This window comes from Pelobates fuscus, chromosome 3, assembly GCF_036172605.1.
Source record: "Pelobates fuscus isolate aPelFus1 chromosome 3, aPelFus1.pri, whole genome shotgun sequence".
In the NCBI taxonomy this organism is placed as follows: domain Eukaryota; kingdom Metazoa; phylum Chordata; class Amphibia; order Anura; family Pelobatidae; genus Pelobates; species Pelobates fuscus.
The window spans coordinates 83,186,679-83,208,957 of record NC_086319.1 but is presented as its reverse complement, the minus strand read 5'-3'; the positions used below and the strand labels follow the sequence as shown (position 1 = coordinate 83,208,957).

The following is a 22,279-nucleotide window of genomic DNA, read 5'->3' as shown; positions in this document are numbered from 1 at the left end:
ATATAAATATTTCAGAACAGATTGTCATGTAAAATTACATGTTGTCAGTACACATTTAACTATTGTTATGCACGTTTCCCTACTTTGTTTCATGTTTCAAACTTAAAGGGATACTATAGTCACCCAGGTTAAGCCAGCCTCTAGTGGCTATCTTCCGGACAGCCACTCAAGGCGCATCTGCGACCCTGGAGGCATATTATGCCTCCATCGCGCAGAGCGTCCATAGGAAAGCATTGAGAAATGCTTTCCTATGGACACTTTGAATGCGCACGGCACTTGCCTCGCATGCGCATTTAGCTCCGCTGACTCGGCAGAAGGAGCTGACGTTGGCAGGGGAGAAGAGGTCACCAGAGCCGAGGGAGCCAGGCTCTGGAATAAGGTAAGTGGCAGAAGGGGTTTTAACCCCTTCAGCACCACGGGAGGGGGACCCTAAGGGTGGGGGTACCCTCTGGGCACTATAGTGTCAGGAAAACCACTTTGTTTTCCTGACACTATAGTGATCCTTTAACATATAAACAAGACTAAACTGATCTTTGCTAGAGGAACAGGGGATAAGTAGTTTAATATTTACTCTCTGTGTATCGTTGCAAATGACAGCTGTGACTTCAAAGTGAATTTGCATTTTTTGGGCCAAAATAATGAAACTGAAATAATAGCAAATTTAATTTTTTTCCCTCTAAATTTTGAAAAACTCTTATAAACTCCAACAATTCACAATTTGGTAAAAACTAAAATAAAAAAAAAAAGGTTTCCTATTTCAGTTTAACAAATGACATGTTTCTAATGTAGTTGCAGAATAATACAGGTCAGGACTTGCCATCCATTGCTTGGGGGGAACTGTGAAACTCACAAACCAAGGAATTCCATTTGAAAAAAAGAAGGAGGCATGTAAAATCCATGGCTGATGCCACAGGCTAATATCACTCATCCTGTAGGACAACTTTTCTGTTTAGAACAACTCATACATCCAAGATCTCCCTTACACTGAAACCCATCCCATTTTCAAATCAGGCCTGAGCATGATAGATCAGAGATACTGTAACATTCAGATCTAATAGACACTCCTGAAACAATTAGGTTTTAAAAACATAGAGACTAACAGGTTAATAGAAGATGACATGTAGCCGTTGCCTTTGACATAGATGACAAAAAGCAGTCAAAAAGCAATGTGTGTGTAAAAATGAAAATTTAAAAATTACCACCACACATTTTCTCCAATTTTATGGGCCAAAACGGTTGCATCAAAGCACTCCATATACAATTTCTTGGAGTGTCTACGTTTCAAATATATAAACTTTCATGGCAAAAAAAATAAAACTGGGGTACTTGATAAGTCCCAAACTAAAGATAGGCCTATCAGAAGAAATATTCCTAATTTCAACTCAAATGACAAGTCATACAATTGTAACTCAACCTTCCCAAAATCCTGGCAAACCTATGCATGGGGGGCATGGGTGTACTCAGGAGGCCTTGCAGAAAACAACCTGGAGTGTTTTCTTGCAATAACCAACAACAGGCTCCCCTAAATCACACACAAATGTGTGTGTAAAAATGAAAATTGAAAAATTACCACCATCAAAACACTCTATATACAATACCGTGGGGTGTCAACTTTTCAAATATATGCACGCTCATGAAAAGAAAATAAACTGGAATATCTAAAAAGGCCCCCAAAAAGAAGATAGGCAAAGAAGATATGTAAAATTTGAAAAACACATGTCAAAAGTTTGGCATTGCATTCCCCAAACAACCCAACAAACCTATGCATAGGTGGTATCACTGTACTCAAGAGATGTTTCTGAACACATATTGGGGTGTTCTTGGCAGTAATACCTAACAGGAGCTGAGAATCCATGCCTAAAGTAAAATGTGTGTGAAACATAACACAAAAAAATGACTACCCAAAAGTTTGACAAAGACTGGTGGTAGAATTAGTGCATGGAAAGTGTTTGAATACCACTTAGAAATTTTATAAAAATTTTTTTATAGTAAATTATATGATATGATGAAAATAATGTTATCTTTTGAAAGACTATTTACTGGAAAAATGTATATAATGTGTGTGGGTACAGTAAATGAGTAAGAGGAAAATTACAGCTAAACACAAACACCACAGAAATGTAAAAAGAGAGGGTTAACATACAGGGGGGACCTGTAAAAATTCCCCATAGGATTGGATCGGTAAACTAAAGAATGGGGGGGGGGGGAGATCACGTTATGCCTTGTTCCCTGTTGGGGCTATAATTTTAATAATTCGGGGGGACTTAATGTCTTGCCCAGACCCATTCCATACATGGGTGGACATGCAATTTTTTTAAAAAATCAATATTATTCCAAACGGGTATTTACCTGCTCCTTTAACAAAGGCTTATCAGGAGATTATCAACATTATCAGATGGAATGGAATTGAGGCCAGAGTCAGAAGAACGGAGTTAATTTCTACGCTTTTAAGCCTGTATGCAAACAATAAAGCAGCGGTTGGTGTAAGGTAATCCTGAATGGCTGTTGAACATGCATAGTGGAATGGTCCCCTATATAGATAGGGATGTTGTCCTTGACACGGCATGGTTAAGACCACTTGCCTGCCTTGACCCAATGTTTCGAGATCAGACTTGTTGAAGTTCGATGTTCTGGAGGCTGTTCTTCTGTTTTTTTGCCTATATTTTTGTCATGTAGGCATCATATCACATCCAGAAACAATATCAACTTATATAGCTGAAACATGGTCATGTCCAACTAAAACTAAGTACAAAGGATAACTGTATTAGTTTTCATTCCTTCCTGTTGTTGAGTTTAGCAAGAAAGTTTTTTTGTTTTTTTTTATCCATTGTAACTTGTACTCCAACCAAACTAAATAAAATTCCTGTACTCAGAAGAAAATAGAACCAGTATCTGGGTAAGAAGAGGGTTCTTGACAGGCTTTTTTTTATTTCATTGAATGGGTGTCATCATTCTGGGTGACTGATTTAGGCACCAAGCAAAATAACTTATAAAGAAAATGAAAGGATTCCCTGACCATAAATTAGTACGTATGTTATTTGAAATGCTAGTCTCCCTACTATCAGTTCTGCTATAATAATTTCCTTTATTTTTCATTTCCTGTAAGTGAACAATCAAGGTTAGAATTTTTTTTAATTTTTTTTTTAAGTTGAACTAAAACACATGCATCAGGCTATTGCTAATACCCCCTGGTTTTAGAAAGGGTCTTTAAATATAGATACCTTTCTCTTTTTTATTCATGGTACATAGCTCATGGTGTTGTTATAAAATATATATTTGTGGACATGGGTAATAATCAAATGTTAGTGGTGAGGGTAACGGGTAAATAAGAAGAATGAAGATGTGTTAAATACCAACATGATTTGAAGGGTGTCAAAGTAAGTTTACTTTGGTAAAGGCATTGGATTTCTAAACAGCATTTATGTCTGCATGTCTGATGGAGATGTAGGTTCATATAACTAAAACTCCTCTAATATTTTAAGCCCTTATAAGAATAAATATTATATGTACTATATATTATATGTTATGTAAAACATATGCTGTGTCAAAGCTGTAGAATTATTCTTTGTACACAGATGTATATTTACAGTATATAAGTCAACAAGGGAATCTTACAGTTTATTTGACAGATGGAAAATCGTCAGAGCCAGCGAGAGACACAGACAGTCAAAGAGACAAAACAAATGTAAGATTTTGATTATATATAAAGTGCAGGATGAAGTGAAAGACCTCTTTCTGGGTACTGGGACCCTAAAAGGAAATTTACTAGCTCCCATTATGTACGTTTCTTTAGGAGACAAACTCACCTGGCATGCATCTACTCCTCCCTCCATGACGCCAGCACACAACATTCCTGGCAACATCTTATTACCATGGACGATTGGAGATTTACATTGTGTTTCAGGAATGATTGGGATGTGTGCTTCCTGTAGAAACAATGCATAGCCTTCAGCTCCTAAGTATATAGAAGTACAGGTGAAATTAGAACATATCCTGAGGTTCGTTAATACATGTAATTGTGTTAGCAATGCCTTTTTATCTTAACTCTGTCATTGTTGATTCTGATTTTTCCTTACCATAATACTGGTGGCCCCATCCAATCACTGAACACTGCTTGGTAGGTTCAGTCTTCTTTGGGTTTTGTGGTAGACACACAGGTTGTATAAACTGTGTGAATTCAGCACAAACATCAGATTCAGACTTCAGCTGCATAAGCGCTAAGAGAGCAGAAAACAGCTCAGTTACTTTGCATGACGATATGTTTCCAATACGGTGTGCACACACCCTATAAGGTAGTTAATCCAAATAATATCCTGGAGATCCAAACTCAGGGCATGGAGAATCACCATGAATACCTCTATATGTAGAAAGAGATTCCACCATACTGCAGATTGTTTTATTGAAATAAGTGCAACATGACAAAGTGTCTGTTGATAGAGATGGCTTTTTTCAACTCATGGCTTCAGACATGTCATTTCTATTGGCCAAAACGTTGTCATGTTGTGCTTATTCCAATAAAGAATCTGGGGTGTGATGGAATCTGTGTGTCTGGACTATCTCTCCATTTGGAACTTTGCATGAAAATTACACGTTCTTTTTAAGTAGTCAGTCAGAAATGCTTCACGGATATTTATTACTCTCATTTGCAAAGGAAACCATTCAGACATGATAAATATGTTTCCAGTGCTGTTTCCCTGACTTCCTAAGCATTTCATCTTGTGCATTTCTGGCTGTCCAACCACTGATACACAATTTTCTACTACACTAGCACCAATCAATAACTACAGTTTATTTGAATGATTCCCCCAGTGATCAATAAATATAGTGGCTTGTAACCCTGAATAAAGGGTTACGGAGCCCTTGTTTTATAAAAATTGAGCAAGGAATTGGCAGGGAGTTGGTGGTCATCAAGTGGTTTGAGAATTTACTGAACTAGAAACAGGACGGGGTATGGGATGATGTACTACAAGCATGTCAAAGGTACAGCCCATGGGCCACATGAAGCCAACAAGGAACTTCCTTGCGGCCCAGCCAATCAGGGACGCCAGTCGAGGAAGCACAAAAATCACTTGTCAGACTGACAAGTGTTTTTTGCGCCCACCTTGGCCTGCACTCTCCGCGCCCCCTTATGGAGCAACACGCACAGTAGACTGGGAGGAAGACCATCTCCCCCTCCCGCTTTCCGTAGAATGCAAGGGGGAGAGGGAGATATGTCAGGAAGGGGGGAGGGAGATATGGATGGAAGGTGGAGAGGGAGATATGAATGGAAGGGGGGAGGAAAAAATGGATGGAATGGGTGGAGGGAGATTTGGATGGAAGGGGGAGACGGAGGTATGAATGGTAGGGAAGGAGGGAGATATGAATGAAAGGAGGGAGGGAGACATGGGGGGGGGAGAGACCTGAATGGAAGGGGGAGGGAGATGTGGGGGAGAGAGATATGGGAGGGAGGGGAAGAGGGGAGAGGGAGACATGGTTGGAAGAGGGGAGGAGACATGGATGGAAGAGGGAGACATGGATGGAAGAGTAGAGTGAGAGACATGGATGGAAAAGGGGAAAGGGAGACATGGATGGGAGAGAAATATGGATGGGAGGGTAAAGAGACATGGATGGAGAGAGAAATGAAACGGAGGGGAACATAGACATGGATGAAAGGGGGGTAGAAGCGGAGTGTGCAGCCACACCTTACTCTGTCTGGAGATTGCAGAGGGACTAAGGTAGCGAGCGGAACAGACACTCCAGACCATGGCATTACTACTGAAACAGTAAGTAACTTGAGGTGAAGCTTTCGAGTATATTATTTATATGTACCCAGGATAACATATTGTTTGCATGAGAATGATACAAGTAATTTTAGTTTATGTTTCACTAGGTTGAACGTTTTAGTTTTTTTTTTGTGACCCACATAAACTTAAACCTTGTTTATTTGGCCCTTGCTAGCTTTTGAGTTTGACATGCTTGATCTACTAGATCAGTAAAACAAATAACAATAGATTGTATTCGCTATGTTCCAATTTTAAAGTGAAGCTACAGACCTTTGCATTTCAGTGAATAGATATTTGAGTCCCCTCGTCTACGATTAGATCCATGCACCACTGTAATGGTTCCAAACCAGTCACTATATATTTGGAGTAGCTACTATTCTTGCTCAGTACAAAAAAATAAGCTCTACAATATAATATTTTACCAATATCATTCTGAAAGGTTTCTTCGTCATACTGCTCATGTATGATATATTTCTGCACTGTGAATTTTCTTGTGCGATGGTCTGTTGTGTTGAATAAGTGTTGCCCTAACACCACGGAGATCTCTTTTAAAACTGGTCTGCAAAGAACAAATTGCACATCTGATTAACATGCTGCCTATCTCAGAGCCCTGTCCATGTGAGCTACAATATTCATCTACCTATGGTCAGTTCATGGAAACCCTTCAACCAGTGGTTTGCCACTCGTTTACCTAAATTAGAACTTCCCTTGGGGTGAGTGTAAAAGCCGATCCATGCATTTTTAGTTCAATACAGTTGGATCGTACTGGATCCTTTCATTTTTTCATTTTACAAAGGGTTCCTCCTGGATTTTTTTTTTTTATAAAAATAAAACTGGATCCTTTCATATTTAAAAACAAAAACAAAAAAACAATGGAATTCTATTAGATCTATCAGTATTTCCCAGACAAATTTGCCGACACTGCAAGTTGTGTGTTTCACTTGAAATACAGCTGTATTACACAATTTTATGAAAATAAAGCCAGATCCTTCAGTATTTCCAAGAAAAATATGATATGTCAATTTAAAGTGGCACTGTCACCATCTGGGGAAGTTGCAAATTTTTCAAAGACCCCTGACTTTGACATCGCTGCTGGTGGTCAGGGGGGCAGGGAAAGGTTAGATTTACTTACCTAAACTTGTCCCTCGTGTGTGCCACCATTCTCCTCAACGTAAAAGTACAACATTGAAGTCTCTGGAGAAACCCGCAAGACCGCGGAATCCTCCATAGACAGAGCTTATATATCTGCTGCCGACACTGGTGACGGCTTGGAGATTGACACTTCTAGACCTCGGTAGCACACTCAGCGTCTAGAAGTGTCAGACCACCAAGGAAAAATACTAAGACAAAGTAGTCCCTACTTCATCTCAGTATATCTCTTGACTGAGTAGGAATTTCAGTGAAATTTCAAACCAGTCAGTATGAGTATTTTATAAATATTCTATCATTATGTAATACCCATTTTGCAGTGGGGGTATATGGAGCGCTGTATCTAGTGCGAGGCTGACAAGGCATTTGCCTTGGGCGGCACTTTCAGGAGGGCTGCAAAAAAAGCCACCCCCCAAATGCCCTGGCAAATGCCTTGCCAGCCTCTTGTTCTGGCATATACCTTATGTGGGAGGTGGGCGGCGAGGGAGCACTCTCCCCTGAGCTCCCCCCGTTCAGCTCACTAGCGCGCACCACAGTGATGCCAGAGCTGGAATATGACGTCACTCCAGCTCCCGCATCACTGAGAGGCACACGAGGGAGCTGAGCAGGGAACTTAGAGTTCCCTCGCCGCCCGCCTCCACTCTGCACCTGTCTGCCTGCCTGCCGAGCTGTAGCCAGCCCCACTGGACCACAAGGAAGAATCCACTCCTAAAGGTAGGGAGGCTGGGTGGACTGAACTTGATTGTTTTTTTTTATTTTAAATTGTGAGTGTGTTTGTGTGCTTGTTAGTGAGTGTGTTAGTGTGTGTGTCTGTTAGTGAGTGTGTTAGTTTGTGTGTATGTGTGTCTGTTAGTGAGTGTGTATGTTAGTGAGTGAGTTAGAGTGTGTGTGTGTGTGTTAGTGTCTGTTGGTGAGTATCTTAGTGTGTGTGTCTGTTAGTGAGTGTGTTAGTGTGTGTCTGTTAGTGAATGTTAGTATGTGTCTGTTAGTTAGTGTGTTAGTGTGTGTGTCTGTTAGTGTTTGTCTGAGTGTTAGTGTGTGCGTGTCTGTCACTGAGAGTGTGTGTCTGTCAGTGAATGTGTATGTCTGTCAGTATGTGTCTGTCAGCTAGTGTATGTGTGTCTGTCAGTCAATGTTTGTGTCTGACACTGCATATAAGTCTGTCAGTTAGTGTTGTATATGTGTTTGTCAGTGTGTATCTGTCAATGAATGTGTCCCAGTGTGTCTGTGTCTGACACTGAGTGAGTGTGTATGCATTTCTGTCAGTGAGTGTGCATGTGTGTCTTGTCAGTGAATGGGTATGTGTCTGTCGGTGAATGCGCGTCTGTCAGTTAGTGTATATGTGTGTCTGTCAGTGAATGTGAGTGTGTGTGTGTGTCTGTGAATGAGTGAGTGTGTATGTCTGTGAATGTGTATGTTTCAGTGAAAGTGTGTGTTGGCTAAACAGTGTGTGTGACAATGACTGTGTATCTGTAAGTGAGTGTATGTCTTTGCATGTATCAGTGAGGGCCTGTGTCTGTCAGGAAGAGAAATTTGGAGGGGGACTGGGATGCCCGAGTTTTGTCATGCCTAGGGCAGCACAAAACCAGAATACACCACTGGGTATATGCATGGATCCAGGTTTTACACACACTCTTCCCTTTAAGCAAACTGACAGAGTCAGTTGAGATGCAAGGATTCTTAGGACGCACCTTGTAGCACAGTATATGAATCTCAAGAATTCAAGAAATACAAATTTTTGTGTTTGGGATATACAGCAAAATGATCTCACTTGAACCCCAGAATTAGGTGTAAAAAGAAGAAATCTCACCTGCGTTCCAAGCAATGAGCTGCCGTGAGAATCCAGCAGGAAGAGATAAGTGCCCCGCCACAGAAGTGACTGCTGATATACAGTGCTGCCATGTAAGGATGTGATGCTGGGAGAGCTACCAGCCCCCCTACAATACGTGAGGATACAGATGGGGTTTTCTGAAACGTCTTTTCACAGCTCACTGGCATCCCTCTAATTTGAACAGGTTTTATGGTTATACCACCTTTTGGAAGATCACTTTTGCTGCCGGAGGAGATGGATCCCTGAGTTGAGGACTCTGTTGTACTAATATTTGGAGGTGCAGTGCTGGCTGAGGAGACAACATGCACATTATAAAACAATTAGACATTTTTTTTCACACAATACTATGTTAAAAGGGCACTCTCGGCACCAAAACTACTTAATCTAAATGAAGATGTTATGGTGCCAGGAGGCATCTGAAGGCACTCTTACCACAAGGGGTTAAACAGTTCAAGAACAGATTACCACCTAAGTTGCCTCCAGTCAGCTTGAAAATTCAGTGAAAATTCAGAAGCTGGAAGACTCCAGAGGACAAGTAGAGACCGGTGCTGGAGGCAAATTGTAGGTTAAACCGTTCTCCAACAGTTTAACCACTTGAGGGAAGAGTCCCTTTAGGGGCCTCCTGGCACCATAACAACGTAATTTATACGCATTAAGCCCCCAGTGCTCTTCTATTGTATTAAACCAGCGATGGAGGAAGTGACAGGAGGAGGAGAGGTGAGCAGCAGTAAAAAAAATTTTTATTTTTTTTTATATTTTTATATTTTTGTAGAAAAATGATGGGCCTATGTCTAATTAAGCTCAGGGGCACTATAGCGTTAGGGATAGAGGTTCATAGTCCTAAGGCTATAGTGTTCCTTTGACAGTTTGAATGTAGCATCTAAACAAATAACTTGTATGCAAAACATTTTAAAGGGACATTTTAAAGAGTGCAAATTTCAATAGAAATATAAATGAACCTGGTAACAGGGCTTGCAAAGGCAGCAAACAAGAGATCTGCATGTTTTGCAAGCTGTTTTTAGATATAACTCCAATTAAAAAAAATACATAATTAAGGCAAATTTTCATTTTGGGTATATCTACTAAACAGTGAATGTTATGTGTTTTGAATTTGGGCAGTGGAGTGTCCCTTTAATATTTATTAACTTGGTGGCTAATGATGGAGGGGGTAATAAACTGGTTATTAAGTCTTCTGTAAGAGTTTGCCGTTGTTGATGGCATAAATCATGCAATTCCTAACTATTCACAGCTTTAAATCACTATTTGCACAGACAAATGTTGGAGTATATGCCAGTGAACTTTCAACATGTTCAATAGTTATATTTTTGGGACATCACCTTTGTTCTGTGAAGAGATGGATCCCTGAGTTGAATGCTTTGTTATACTAATCAATGGGGGTAGAGTGCTGGCTGAGGAAAAAAAGACATTTTTAATTAATGGAATTCTGATTGTGTTATTTTTACATGAGACTACAGTAACACAATTTGAATATGGTTTTGAAATATGAAAGTCAAATTTTTTTTTACTTTTTTTTAACTTAAACCTCAATTGCAGAGAATTGTTAAAGTAATGAAACGTTTGAGGGAAAATAGTGAAACAGAAAAAAATCTTTAACAATGCTTCCAGCTCTGATACTATGACCTCAAATCTTCAATTCCCTTATCAATCCTCCACCATTTCTGGTGTTTGTGAATAAGCTGATATAAGTGAAACATTAGAGGATTTATCAATACAGAGCCAATGGCTGAAGACAGACCAAGTTTGGGGACCACAATCTTGTTATCAATTTATTAGTGAACTACGTACATTTGCAAATGTTATAAAGCACAATGGCAGTCCCGCTACCTGTATCGGTAACTATTTAGGCGCAGAACAAGAAAGCAAAATGTCAAAGACCATTAACACTGAACATCCCAATGGCCCCCAGCTAATGTTTCCTTTCCTTTCCCTCCATTAAAAATATAATTTTTTTAAAAGGCATATACTTTTGTTTTAATGTCAGTAGAATTCATGCCAAAAGAAACTCAAGGTTGCAATTACGAAATAAAGAATAACAGGGTTATACTTGGAAGTTTAAACAGCCCTGACCCTAACGGGGCAAAACCATCCGGTGCTGTGCAGGGCCATTTGGACTGCAAAATCTGGACATTGTCCACGCTATTTAAAAACGGCTGGATTTTGCAATTTCAAAACGGCTCCCCCCCCCCCCCCCCCCATCACCACCCATGGCCAGCAATTTTAAAAAGGGGAGGGACATACCCCTCTTACCACCTGTGGTTAGATGGTGGGGGCTACTTATTAAATGGAGGTGACCTAGTGCCCCCAGGCCTGGTTTCGGATGGGAACTAGTATAATATGACTGGGGGAGGGCTAATGTCCCCACCCATTGATAACTGGTGGGGGCTATTATTGCAATACTATGGGGGAGGAGCTATAGTCCCCCTTCAGCCCACACACATTGGTAGCTAGGGTTCCCCAAGCTCCTAGCCTTCACCCCCTGATTAATATAAAATAACCCTACCAATCCTACCTCAACATAATAATATTGAGGGGCATTAAACTAATACCTGTAAAATAAAAAAATATATACTTACTATTATAAGTCTTCTTGTAAATCTTTTTTAAAACGGCACTGTTATGGCTGCATCTGTTTTGGTTGTTTTTAACCCTTCTCCCGACTCCACAACATCTAACTGTCCCCCTTGTAAACCCTAAATGCCCCTAGGCCCCCCATTTTACCTTCTTTTTCATCTTTATTTCGTACCCGGACCTAGGTCCTGGGTGCCACCTTCTTTGTGTGGGCAGATGAAGGCCCTGTGGGACACGTCATCAGCCTACAATAAATAGCGCTGTGAAATTCCTACGCTTGCCCAGTTAAATACTTGGGCATTCGCTATTGTCTGAAATTCAGACAGGTATTTTGGCTATTCATTCATTCGTCACTTGCAGCTCCCTCCTTGTAATATGTAGTATGTACTACTGTCTGCCTGTAACTCTGTGTGTGTGTGTAACTGTCTGTAAGTGTGTGTGTGTGTGTGAGAGACTATCTGCCTCTACCTGCCTTCCTATAACTGTGTGTGAGTGTGTGGCTGTGTTCCTGTAATCGTGTGTGAGTTTGTGACTGTCTACATGTACCTGTTAGTGAATGTGTGAGTGTGTGACTATCTGCCTGTGACTGTACGAGTGACTATGTGTCTGGGACTGTGTGCATGTGGCTGTTTTTGACAGTAGATGTGAATAACTGTGTGCAATTGTCTGTGCGTCTGACTGTGGGTCTGTGTGACACTGCAAAAATACACACCTGCATTCACACATCGGTCTACATGCATTTTTTAAAATCTGACTTAAATACCCATCACAAATATCACACACAGGCAATGCACACATTTTTCACCCAGTCAATACACCCATAGCAAATATCACACATGAAAACAGAGGTACAGATCAGATTCCAAGCACACTGGACCACCAGAGATCAGCATGCCCCCTTCCCTCAATGTAACAACAGAGTAGAGGGAATGAAAATATATTTTATGGTTCTTTAATAAATATTAATTTAATAAAGCCCCTATACAAAGGGCTGAGCCTGGCAGCACACTGTAGCGGTCGCCATTTCCAAAGGCTCCAACAGCCTAGCGCAGAATCCGGCTGATATCAGCCGATCCACGACCCGTCTGCTGATACAAGGTGCATGCACAATCTCCGGGCATTCAGCTGAACCTGCAGATGCCTTTTTTTCACGCCCCGGGCATGAAATGCCGCAAGAGAGGCACTGTGGCCTACCACACAGGCACCCGGCCACGAGACCTAGCCAGAGAGTTAGCAACGTGGTTTGAAACTCGCACACAGCTCACTGCACCAGACATCTACACCCCCGAGGAGATGGGATGGAGGTCTCAAAAACTGACCCCACACACTCCCACGCCACAACAGAACATAGGCCTCATGCTGCAAACTCCATCACCAGCACAGACCCAGACCACCCTGGAGGCCTTACCCACATGGTCAGAGGAGGCAGACTCCCCACAGAGCATGGTTGCAGCCAAAACAGAAAGGGAGACCCCTCAGAACATTGGGGTGGTTGCCCTAGCGACCAAACAGGACATCCAAGACATGCTGGCCGGACTCCAACACAATCTCCAACAAATGTGGCAGGCAGACCTAAAGGGTCTCGCAGATGAAGTGCAAATAGTGCAAACAGTCACAGCCCGAATCCAGGCCACAGAGGAGGAGGTGAAAATCCTGCGACAAGGCCTGAACGAACTGAGAGACACAGTAAAACATGCAAGCCTCACACACCACCCTCAACAGGCAAGTCAACCTGTTGGATGACAGAGGGAGGAGGAAGTATGTAAAAATCAGGGGGGTTTTGGAATCGGACAAACTGCCTCATTTAATAAGGCATCTGGTAACCTCACTCTTACCCGCAAGACAAGCCAAACACTACACCTTTGGTGTATACCGGATCGCCAAATCCACACAAGCTCTGCACGCTGCCCCCGCAACCTCATCTTATGGTGCCAAATGCTAACAGATAAAATAGCCCTAATGGCCATCATCAAAGGGAAAACACCATACGAATTTCAAATGTGCCGAATTGCCTTTGTCCAGGACTTAAGCAGGGCCACACTAGTAGGGCGCAAAAGCATGCAGCCCATTACCACCACTCTACAAACTGCAGGACTCACGTACAGGTGGGCAACCCCTAGATCATTATGGGTAACCAAAGATGACAAAGACTACAAGATTTTGGACCCGGAAGAGGGCCCAGCCTTGCTCACCACATTGGGACTCCTCAACAATACCACAGGAATACCCCGCACCCAACCAGGGACTTTGGCAAACACACCAATCTTAACCAGTGGAGCAGATGGTGGTCCTGAACTGAAAGCTGCGCCACCTACACAAGCATACCACTGTTTATGTTTTATTTGCTTTTAAAGTTTCTGTTTAGTGTACCTTCAGTTTGCCTAATATTTACCTTGATGATATACCTACCAAATGACAAAACTATCCAAGCCTACTCAGACAAGACTTGGCAAGCAAGCTCCGGTGACGCATGATGTATAACACCCCCCCACTCCGGTGCACTTGTGGGACTGGGGAAAAGCCAGCTTGGGTGAGAGCAGGTGTAACCACAGTACGTGAGTTCCTAATAGGCACCACTAGACACAGGCCATTGCCGTCGCCCCTCCTCCCCCCAATCTCCCTAGCTTATACAAAGCAAACCACGACCACACTAGCCTAACAAGCGACCATATCTAGAGTCTCATGAACCAACTAATCTACTTCTAGACGTGACCTATTGTACTAAATGACGCCCAAGAGTACTCAATACTTTACTTAAAGAAAAAGACCGCCCTACCAAGAGAAACCTTACCTGACGGCGGCAATCTAAGAAGGACACGTTCATGCTACCACAAACATCGCCACACCGTACCTAGCCCATATTAGAACTTAAGCACATAGAGCTTGTGATGGACCGCCTGGCACCCTGACCCTGTACCTCCGTCAATGCTGCTTCCTAGTACTCGCGAGCACCATAAGCACTGCACTGCAACACCATAACCCCCGTAAAACCACCGCAGCTTGGTTGGGTCTCACTGTCCACCCACCCTGGACCCAAGACCAGAATCTAGCTTCCATTGGGTAGACCTCTCCTAGTCCAGAGAGCGAAGCAGGCTGCTCTTATAAGAGCAAGTGTTGTGATCCAAGGAAGTATAGTGATTATAGCAATCCCCAGAGTGTGAATATAGCTCTCTAATCCCCCAAACATGAGTCTAGACTTCATGAAGGGTAAAACGAATCTAACTTTAATGGTAGCCACAACTGGCCTTTTATGACAGTGCCCATGCAAGGGGCACTACCCCTTGGACCTGAGAGTAAACCACAGTAGAAATAAATACACAATCACATTGGCTCTCAAGTCCAGGACACTCCCATACAAAATCAGATAATCTCTCCTCTGTGCCTGGGAGATAATTGGATCAGGAACTGTACTTATCTAATCCAATTATCTAAAAACACACTTTTTCCCAAACACCCCAAAAGTACCCTAAAAATACAAAAATAAAACCACAAAAGTTACATCCCTTGATAGCCCTGATCTGGGTGACCAACATATCCAAAAATCTCCCAGATCAGTTCAGGGGTTCAGGAATTTCCTGGAAGTCTTCATTTTGACTGACCGCCCGCCCGCATGGTCTCATGCCCAAAACAGTTCCAGAGAATTAGGGCTAACGGTCGGTCTCTCTGTCTTGTGGGGATATTTATGGAAAAATAATAGTAAACAGTTGAGAATTACCCACTATTTTAATTCTCAGATCCCAAAGATCGTTATTGTGTAAGTGAAATGTATTTCATATAAATAAAATCACAATTTGTTATAAAAATAGATACAATTTATTGTGACATTTTAAATAATAATAATAAGTAACATGCGTGACAATAATCAATGGAAATTCAGTATAACATGAATATGCAATACAAATGGTAATATAAAAACATTTCCCAATGACTAAGATAAGATTTACGACTGCCTTTCACAGAGACAAAGAAAAAGTTTCACAGAGAGAACAGAATTCCTCAGAGTGCAGCGTGAGGTCATAAAAACTTTAGCTGACAGTTAGAATAACCCTTTCAATGCTGGCTAGACCTCTTCTAGGCATTTAAGATCTATTCTTATGTAATTTGAAATAAAATAACATTCAAACCAGTTCATTAGTCATTTCCTGGATCCATCCAATAAGAGAAGTCTACGAAATTCTATAAGCTGAATTTTTTTAATTTGCCTAAACAGATATTTAATCTTATTTTATAGTAAATCAATACAGCTGGAGAAATGTCACAATATGCTAACATGTGATATGTTACATTAATACATCATTATTCATTCTATCTGCAGAATAGAAAGTTTAATAATATATACTTCTTAATGAACTAAGATTTCTAAATATCGAAATCTGATCGTGATTTATCCAGTCATATATCATGCTATTAGAAAATTGTAATTAATTTAAATTAATTAATGAAGCCAGTATATTTACCAGTTAAATAGATATTCTCACCAGATGTTCTCAGGTAGCTAAGTGTCAAGGAATGTTTCTCTCTCGCTCTGACTCTGCTTGCTTCTTAGCCTGCTCACGACTCTTTTGCCCCTGACTGCTTTCTCTCTCCTGATTTTCTTGATTACTGCATACCTCCTTGCATCTGCCTTGATCCCCTTCTCTTCCCTTTGTCTTAACTTTTTAAAGGGACAGATTCTCTGTTCGTCACTGGCTAATAAACCAATAGCACTAGGGTGTGGTTCCCTTCTAGATAACCATTTTAGTATTTGGACTATAGAGGGCAGTCTTGTCCCACTAAACTTACCTATCCAGGAAAGAGTTAACTTTTCCTGGTGGCTATTTTGACGTCATTTACGTTATCTTTATGGTTGCTTATAAGTCACATTTTCTGTCAGATCAAACTATTTTCTTGAGTTTTCTTCAGACTATGTGTCTCCAATTCCTACTGTAATTTCTAAAATTGACAGTCCTTAAACTTAATTTGAACTTCCACTACAATGGGACGTTATACATATAGAAAGTAAAATTTAATTATTTAATCTTCTCTGTCACCTATGTCTGGGTTTAGAATTTATTCCATTCCATTAGCATTTTAGACAGTCTCTTATCATTTGGTTTTTCTATACTATACATTCCTTAGCTCTGGCAAAGCGGTCAGTTTTACAGAAGGGATTGAAATCTTGTGTCTTTCGTTAACTTGAAAATAACAAAATGGAGTCTGGTCTGTTCAGAGTGAATATACACTTTTAATTTCTATCATAGCACAAAATGTCTGCCGATATAAATACCCTGACAGTCTGGAGTACAAAAGTACATACCTCACATGAACAGAGCCTTTTAAAGTGCATTGGGCAAGGTATATTGCAGGGCCCATAGTCCTGAGGCAAGAAGTACATTTTACCTCTATATAATCATGTGTTCTTATGAGTATGGCATCAAGAACGTGTCTTGACTCATCATCTTAATGCACAGAAAATTAAAATAAAGAATTTTAAAAATAAAAAATAAAGCCCCTATACAAACACTATACATGGATGAGCTGTTGTGACCAGGGAGGGGCGCTGTCAAGATTTTGCACAAAGGGCGCCTAAATGACTAAGGGCGGCCCTGAATATCTATTGTTTTGATTTTACTGACTGTTTTTTTTTCACAATCTATTAATTGGTCACAGGAAACAAAACTTTTATTGTTGCAGTGCAATTATTTGGCAGCCCCACCCGCCATCCATGGGTGAGGGCTAAGGGGAGACTGGGTCTGCATCAGGAATATTATAATTAGAGACTCCACCCACTGACCATTAGGATGCAGCCCCTTTTATATAATAACCCCCATCTGCTGGCCATGGGTGAAGGGGTGGACCCCCCCAATTAATTATTTCAAGGTCCCCCATCCTATGCATGCCCATGGACTTAAAGTTCATTTCACAGAGCAGGAGATAAAAAATGTTAAAGTAAGTTACATCTGATTGAAAATGAAACCATTTTGTTTTCATGCAGGCGGTGTCAGTCACAGGCAGGGGAGCTGTGGCTAGAGCTGCATAAACAGAAACAAAAGTAATTTCTTTAAGCTACAGTTCTTTTGGTAACTGTAGTATCCCGTTAATGTAGTGACTGGCTAGCAAGGGCTGGCCAACAGCCATATGGTTGACCCCAGGGTTATTTGCCTGCTGCCTGCTAGTGCTGGCAATGGCCATATGGAATATAAAATTATCTTTAAATTATCAATTATCTAAATTTGGCTTTGGTAGAGAATTGTCAGGGATTCTAAGTGAGTTTCCAATTTTAGACTTAAATTAGAAATTCACTTTGAAATCACAATAATTCTCACTTTAGTAGTAAAAAAAAACCCCTAAGAACCTTACAGTTAAGTGAGCATTCTATGGGAGTCATCTATCTTACTGCTTACTGCCCATTTACAGCCATTGAATTTCCTATCACTCCTTAATTACTGTGCAAGCTTTGATTTTATTGCCCATATACATGCACGCCCGTACCTTTAACCACATTGCATTTCGGGATCGAGCAATGCTCCCAGCTCAGCCTTTCTTCGATCAAAACAAAACACCACGGCTCTGTATCCCCATCAGGATTCCTGCAACATGCAATATTGATTTTTGGTTAATATGACCATCTATAAATTTACCATCTATTAAAAACAATGCACCTGAAAACAAAATGTTTCCTTAATAAACAGTTTAAACTTCAAATACTGTAAACTAGACACTATTTAATAGTCATAGTGACTATAATTTAAAATCTTGAGTCTTAAATTATGTCTGCAAATATGGGCAGAAGAATAATAAAGGATTGGTTTGGGCTCCATAACTTGTCTCCCACAGCTTATTCAAAATGGAGTTACGCAGGATCTCTTGGCCCCCTTTCCTTCCGTTTGCTGCAATGCTTTGAATCTGAATCCGTGGCTTCCCATTCACAGAAACAGCTTGAGAAAAAATAAGTAAATATCTAAAGCTGTTTTATGAATCGGGAGCCACTGATTGGCTTAGAGTGTCTGCTGAGAGCTCTCAGCCAATCATCGGTGCCCCTTCCAGCAGGAACCTTAATCTTTCCTTCTGAAGCATATCATGAAATAGAATGACAAGGGGAGAAAGATCATGTGCTAGAACACAGACTTTGGGGTTAAACCGTTTGAAACAGTTTAATCCATACAAGATGAACAAGCTATGGCACCATAACAAACGCACTTTGAAGTCAATAAGCGTTAAACCAGGTATTGTTTATTCACTGCATGGGGCAACATAGGTGGATATCTGCAATTGATATTGAGGGGGTTGCTCTATTTGATTCCATAGATGTCTCTTAAAATAGTCTTGATTTTTTTTTCTGTATTAAAACAGGTTTTTCAGGTATATAATATTTATGGGCGGGGCTTTAGATTTTCCATGTCCTCACTCCCCAGAATTTTTGAACGTTATTATTTTTCCTCTTTTAAAATTATATCCACTTACAGCACGAGTCCCAAACTTAGGCAACAATCTGAGAAAACAAACACTAGTATAGTCCACAGACTTTCCTGAATTTTAGGTATTTCCTTTGGCAGGGGTGAAAAGCTAGTTTTCAATTAGAACAGGTGATCTGATAGATGCCTGTTTTGAGAGAAAATGTCTAATACCATTGCAGCTGTTTTACTGAATCATTCCCAAAGTGTGTTTATTGTACCTCAACATCTGTAAACTGAATACTGTATTTGCAAATAATACAGATTGAATGAGAGTGGCGCAAAGTGGAGTAGATTTCAGAACACCCTCAAGCCCCTACACCAATCCAAAAAAATTCTCACCAAAACCATAGTATTCAACTGATACATTCATTTCCACGAGTAATCTGGTAACATTTCAACTCATAGGAATCTCTGGATAGTATTAAAGTCCCAGCTCAGTACTATTAACGTGATGCAGATAATTATTTTTCTTGCATGTGATTTGCAAATCCTTGAAGTACCTGCAGTATGGATGAGGTCCTATCCCATGAGCTTTTGCTTTGTGGCCACTGTACAGAGTAACTTCGTGGTGTATCAGCTCAGAGTCCCAAGAGAGGCACTGCTTTCCTGTCATCGTTATATTTGCAGTTCCGCGGTAGCCAGTGCCATTTCCAAGGTAACATACCTGACTTGGACCTGCAAACCCCCAAATAAAAGGCATAAAAAAATATAACCATGAAATAAACATCTTATTCGCTAAACATTCTCATTAATGCAACAGTATAGGGTGAGTAAAGTCTTAAAAGTCTAAGTAAAAAAACGTAGTTGGCAAAAGAAACTAAAGTAATTGTAGAGAGGGGCATGCATATAATTGTCTCATTCGGCAAGCTGAAAACGCAGGTTATTATAATATATTTTTTTATATTTATCTGCTACTTCTTGATTGTACTTTCCATGTCCCTTCCTAAGGAGACACAGATCTAAACAATCAGTGTCCCATCCCTAGAAATCGTAGAAAGATGAATTGCACATGTGCAACTCTGTCATGTATGCGCAATTGAACCACCTTGCAAAGTCACTGAGGATGTCCTAGGTTGCACGCTGCCTGTGAACGTGCATTGCCAGGCACTTCCACCTATGCCTGCTACAGGATCTGAAATTTGTTTAGCATCACCCTTCTGCAGCACTCTACTGTTCCTAATGTTAAACTCTCTATTACATTGTGATTGTGGGTAAATGGTAAACAGTCAGGACAATACTGATTGATGCCATTCCCTGCATTTCTTAAGGAGAATTAAAGCTATGACCCTGCAGCAGTACCAATGATATACCTATTCCTGTCTACAGTATCCATGGATGTCTTGTTATAAAAACACACCACACACACAGTCACCCTGTCACACTCACCTCCAACACTGAGCCCTCACACACTCACCCTGTCACTCTCACCCACACACATAGTCACCCTGTCACACTAATTCCCCATAGTCCCTCACAAAATGTCATCCTGTCACACTCACCCCAAATCACTGTGTCACACCCACCCCCCGCAAAGACCCCACACACTGTCACCATGTTAAACTCACACCCCGCACTCATCTCTCACACACAGTCAATCTACCACATGCACCCCCCACACACAGTGACCCTATCACACTCACCTCACAGACAGTCATCCTATCACACTAACACCCAGACTGATCCATCACACACAGTCACACTGTCACTCTCATGACACACACACGGACATCCTGTAACACTCTGTCCCCTCACACACTGTCATCCTTTTATACTCACCCCCCACAATGACCCCATGACCCCTCAGAGACTGTCACACACTCACCCCACTTTCCACACTGACCCAAAACACACTCATCCCCACATACAGTCACAGGCATACACATACAGCCCCACCCAGACAGTAACCCTCATACTTCATACAACACAGTCTTGTTATAAATACAAAATACACATCAAGACCACAAACGGCTCCCAATACACATGACACACTGCAAACAGATCCCTTAACACTCCTAGTGTATATACACACAGTGGCATAACTACCACGGTTGCAGGATTGCAGGGGTCGCAGCGGCGACAGAGCCTGTCACTCCAGGGTGCCCTGCAACCATGGGCCATTGACATATCTTCAGGGCCCGTGTACTGCTGCAGTGAGAGGACTTGGTATCGCATAAGCAGGAACAGGAGGGGGGGGGGAGAGTGGACACATGCAGGGGACTGTGGCCGGGGACTGGCACGCATGGAGGGGCTTGCTTTGGGGGGAATGAGACATATGGAAGGGCTTGGAGGGTGTGTGTATTCAGCAGTCTGTGTGTGTTTATTTACCAGTCTGTGTGTGTGTATTCAGCAGTCCGTGTGTGTGCATTCAGCAGTCTACATGTGTGTATGCAGCAGTCTGTGTGTATGTATTCAGCAGCCTTTGTGTGTATACAGCAGCCTGTGTGTAATTTGCATTCTGTGTGTGTGTATTCAGAAGTCTGTGTGTGTGTATTCAGCAATCTGTGTGTAAGTATTCCGGCAGTCAGTGTGTAGTCTGCATTCTGTGTGTGTGTGTGTGTATTCAGCAGTCCGTGTGTATGTATTCAGCAGTCTATGTGCTTGTATTTTATGAATGGATTGCATTTGTTGGAGGTACCAATAAATATAAGCTTAATTTTATAGATAATTTACATTTTTATTCCTGCGACTGGTTGTGTAGGCAGGGCCCCAGAGCACTGCTTTGCCCGGGGGCCCATAATGTTGTTAAGATGGCACTGCACCAGGTATTGGACAAATTAGACAAATTAAAAACAAATTTCCATGTTCAGCTATATCTATATTTTGGCCTTAAAATTCAGCCAGACTGTTCCAAACAACAGTCCTGTTTAAAACATATTGTATTAAAGTACTTACTTATTTCGCAGTGAGGACCTTTGTAACCCTTGATACAACCACACACTGTGTTTTTCTTGACTTGGACACAAAGCCCTCCATGCAGACATGGGTTCGATGAGCACTCTGTAAAAGCAAAGCATGATATTATCCAAGTAGGGTATTTGCTATATTGGTGCACCAATATGGTGCAAGGCCTATATCTCCTACATATGTCTGATGGTTAATTCAGTTATTCTTACCTTTCCCTGTTGTCACTTTGCATACTACTGCCTTGTTATTATGGCATGTGCATTCCTCTAAAATGGGAGGGAGGTATCGTAGCCATGTCTGCTTATGTTCAAAGTACTGTTCGAGTTTTTTATCGTAACACTTTTCTGAAAGGAAATAAAATGTGTTGTCAGATATCTCTACTTGATTTCTCATAGCCTTGCCTTGTCACAAAACCCCCTTCTGACCATGTCAGTATCTGATCAGTAAGTTTGTATGAGTCATCAGCCTACCCTAACAAGATTAATCTCGTATGTACTGTTGCTTACAACATGAGTCTCGTAACTGGATGGCTTTATGATTGAATCTTCATCACTATTTCATCTGCTCATTTTAAATTTTTTGATGGTTGCACAATACTGAACTAAAAC

At 41.2% G+C, this 22,279-nt stretch overlaps 1 protein-coding gene across 2 annotated transcripts in view; it reads right to left on the bottom strand.

The window, feature by feature from the left end:
- The window catches only part of F12 (coagulation factor XII), a 59,043-nt gene that overhangs the window by 20,286 nt on the left and 16,478 nt on the right, over window positions 1-22,279 (bottom strand). The window contains exons 6-14 of one of the 2 annotated variants that reach the window (XM_063447315.1): window positions 21,881-22,015; window positions 21,660-21,764; window positions 19,268-19,442; window positions 17,803-17,900; window positions 10,080-10,151; window positions 8,722-9,031; window positions 6,185-6,321; window positions 4,077-4,217; window positions 3,807-3,955 (exon numbers count right to left, since the gene is read on the bottom strand). In XM_063447315.1, the coding sequence (XP_063303385.1) occupies window positions 3,807-3,955; window positions 4,077-4,217; window positions 6,185-6,321; window positions 8,722-9,031; window positions 10,080-10,151; window positions 17,803-17,900; window positions 19,268-19,442; window positions 21,660-21,764; window positions 21,881-22,015 (1,322 nt within the window). The remainder of the gene's footprint in view (window positions 1-3,806; window positions 3,956-4,076; window positions 4,218-6,184; window positions 6,322-8,721; window positions 9,032-10,079; window positions 10,152-17,802; window positions 17,901-19,267; window positions 19,443-21,659; window positions 21,765-21,880; window positions 22,016-22,279) is intronic. The other variant, XM_063447316.1, reaches the window with a different exon arrangement.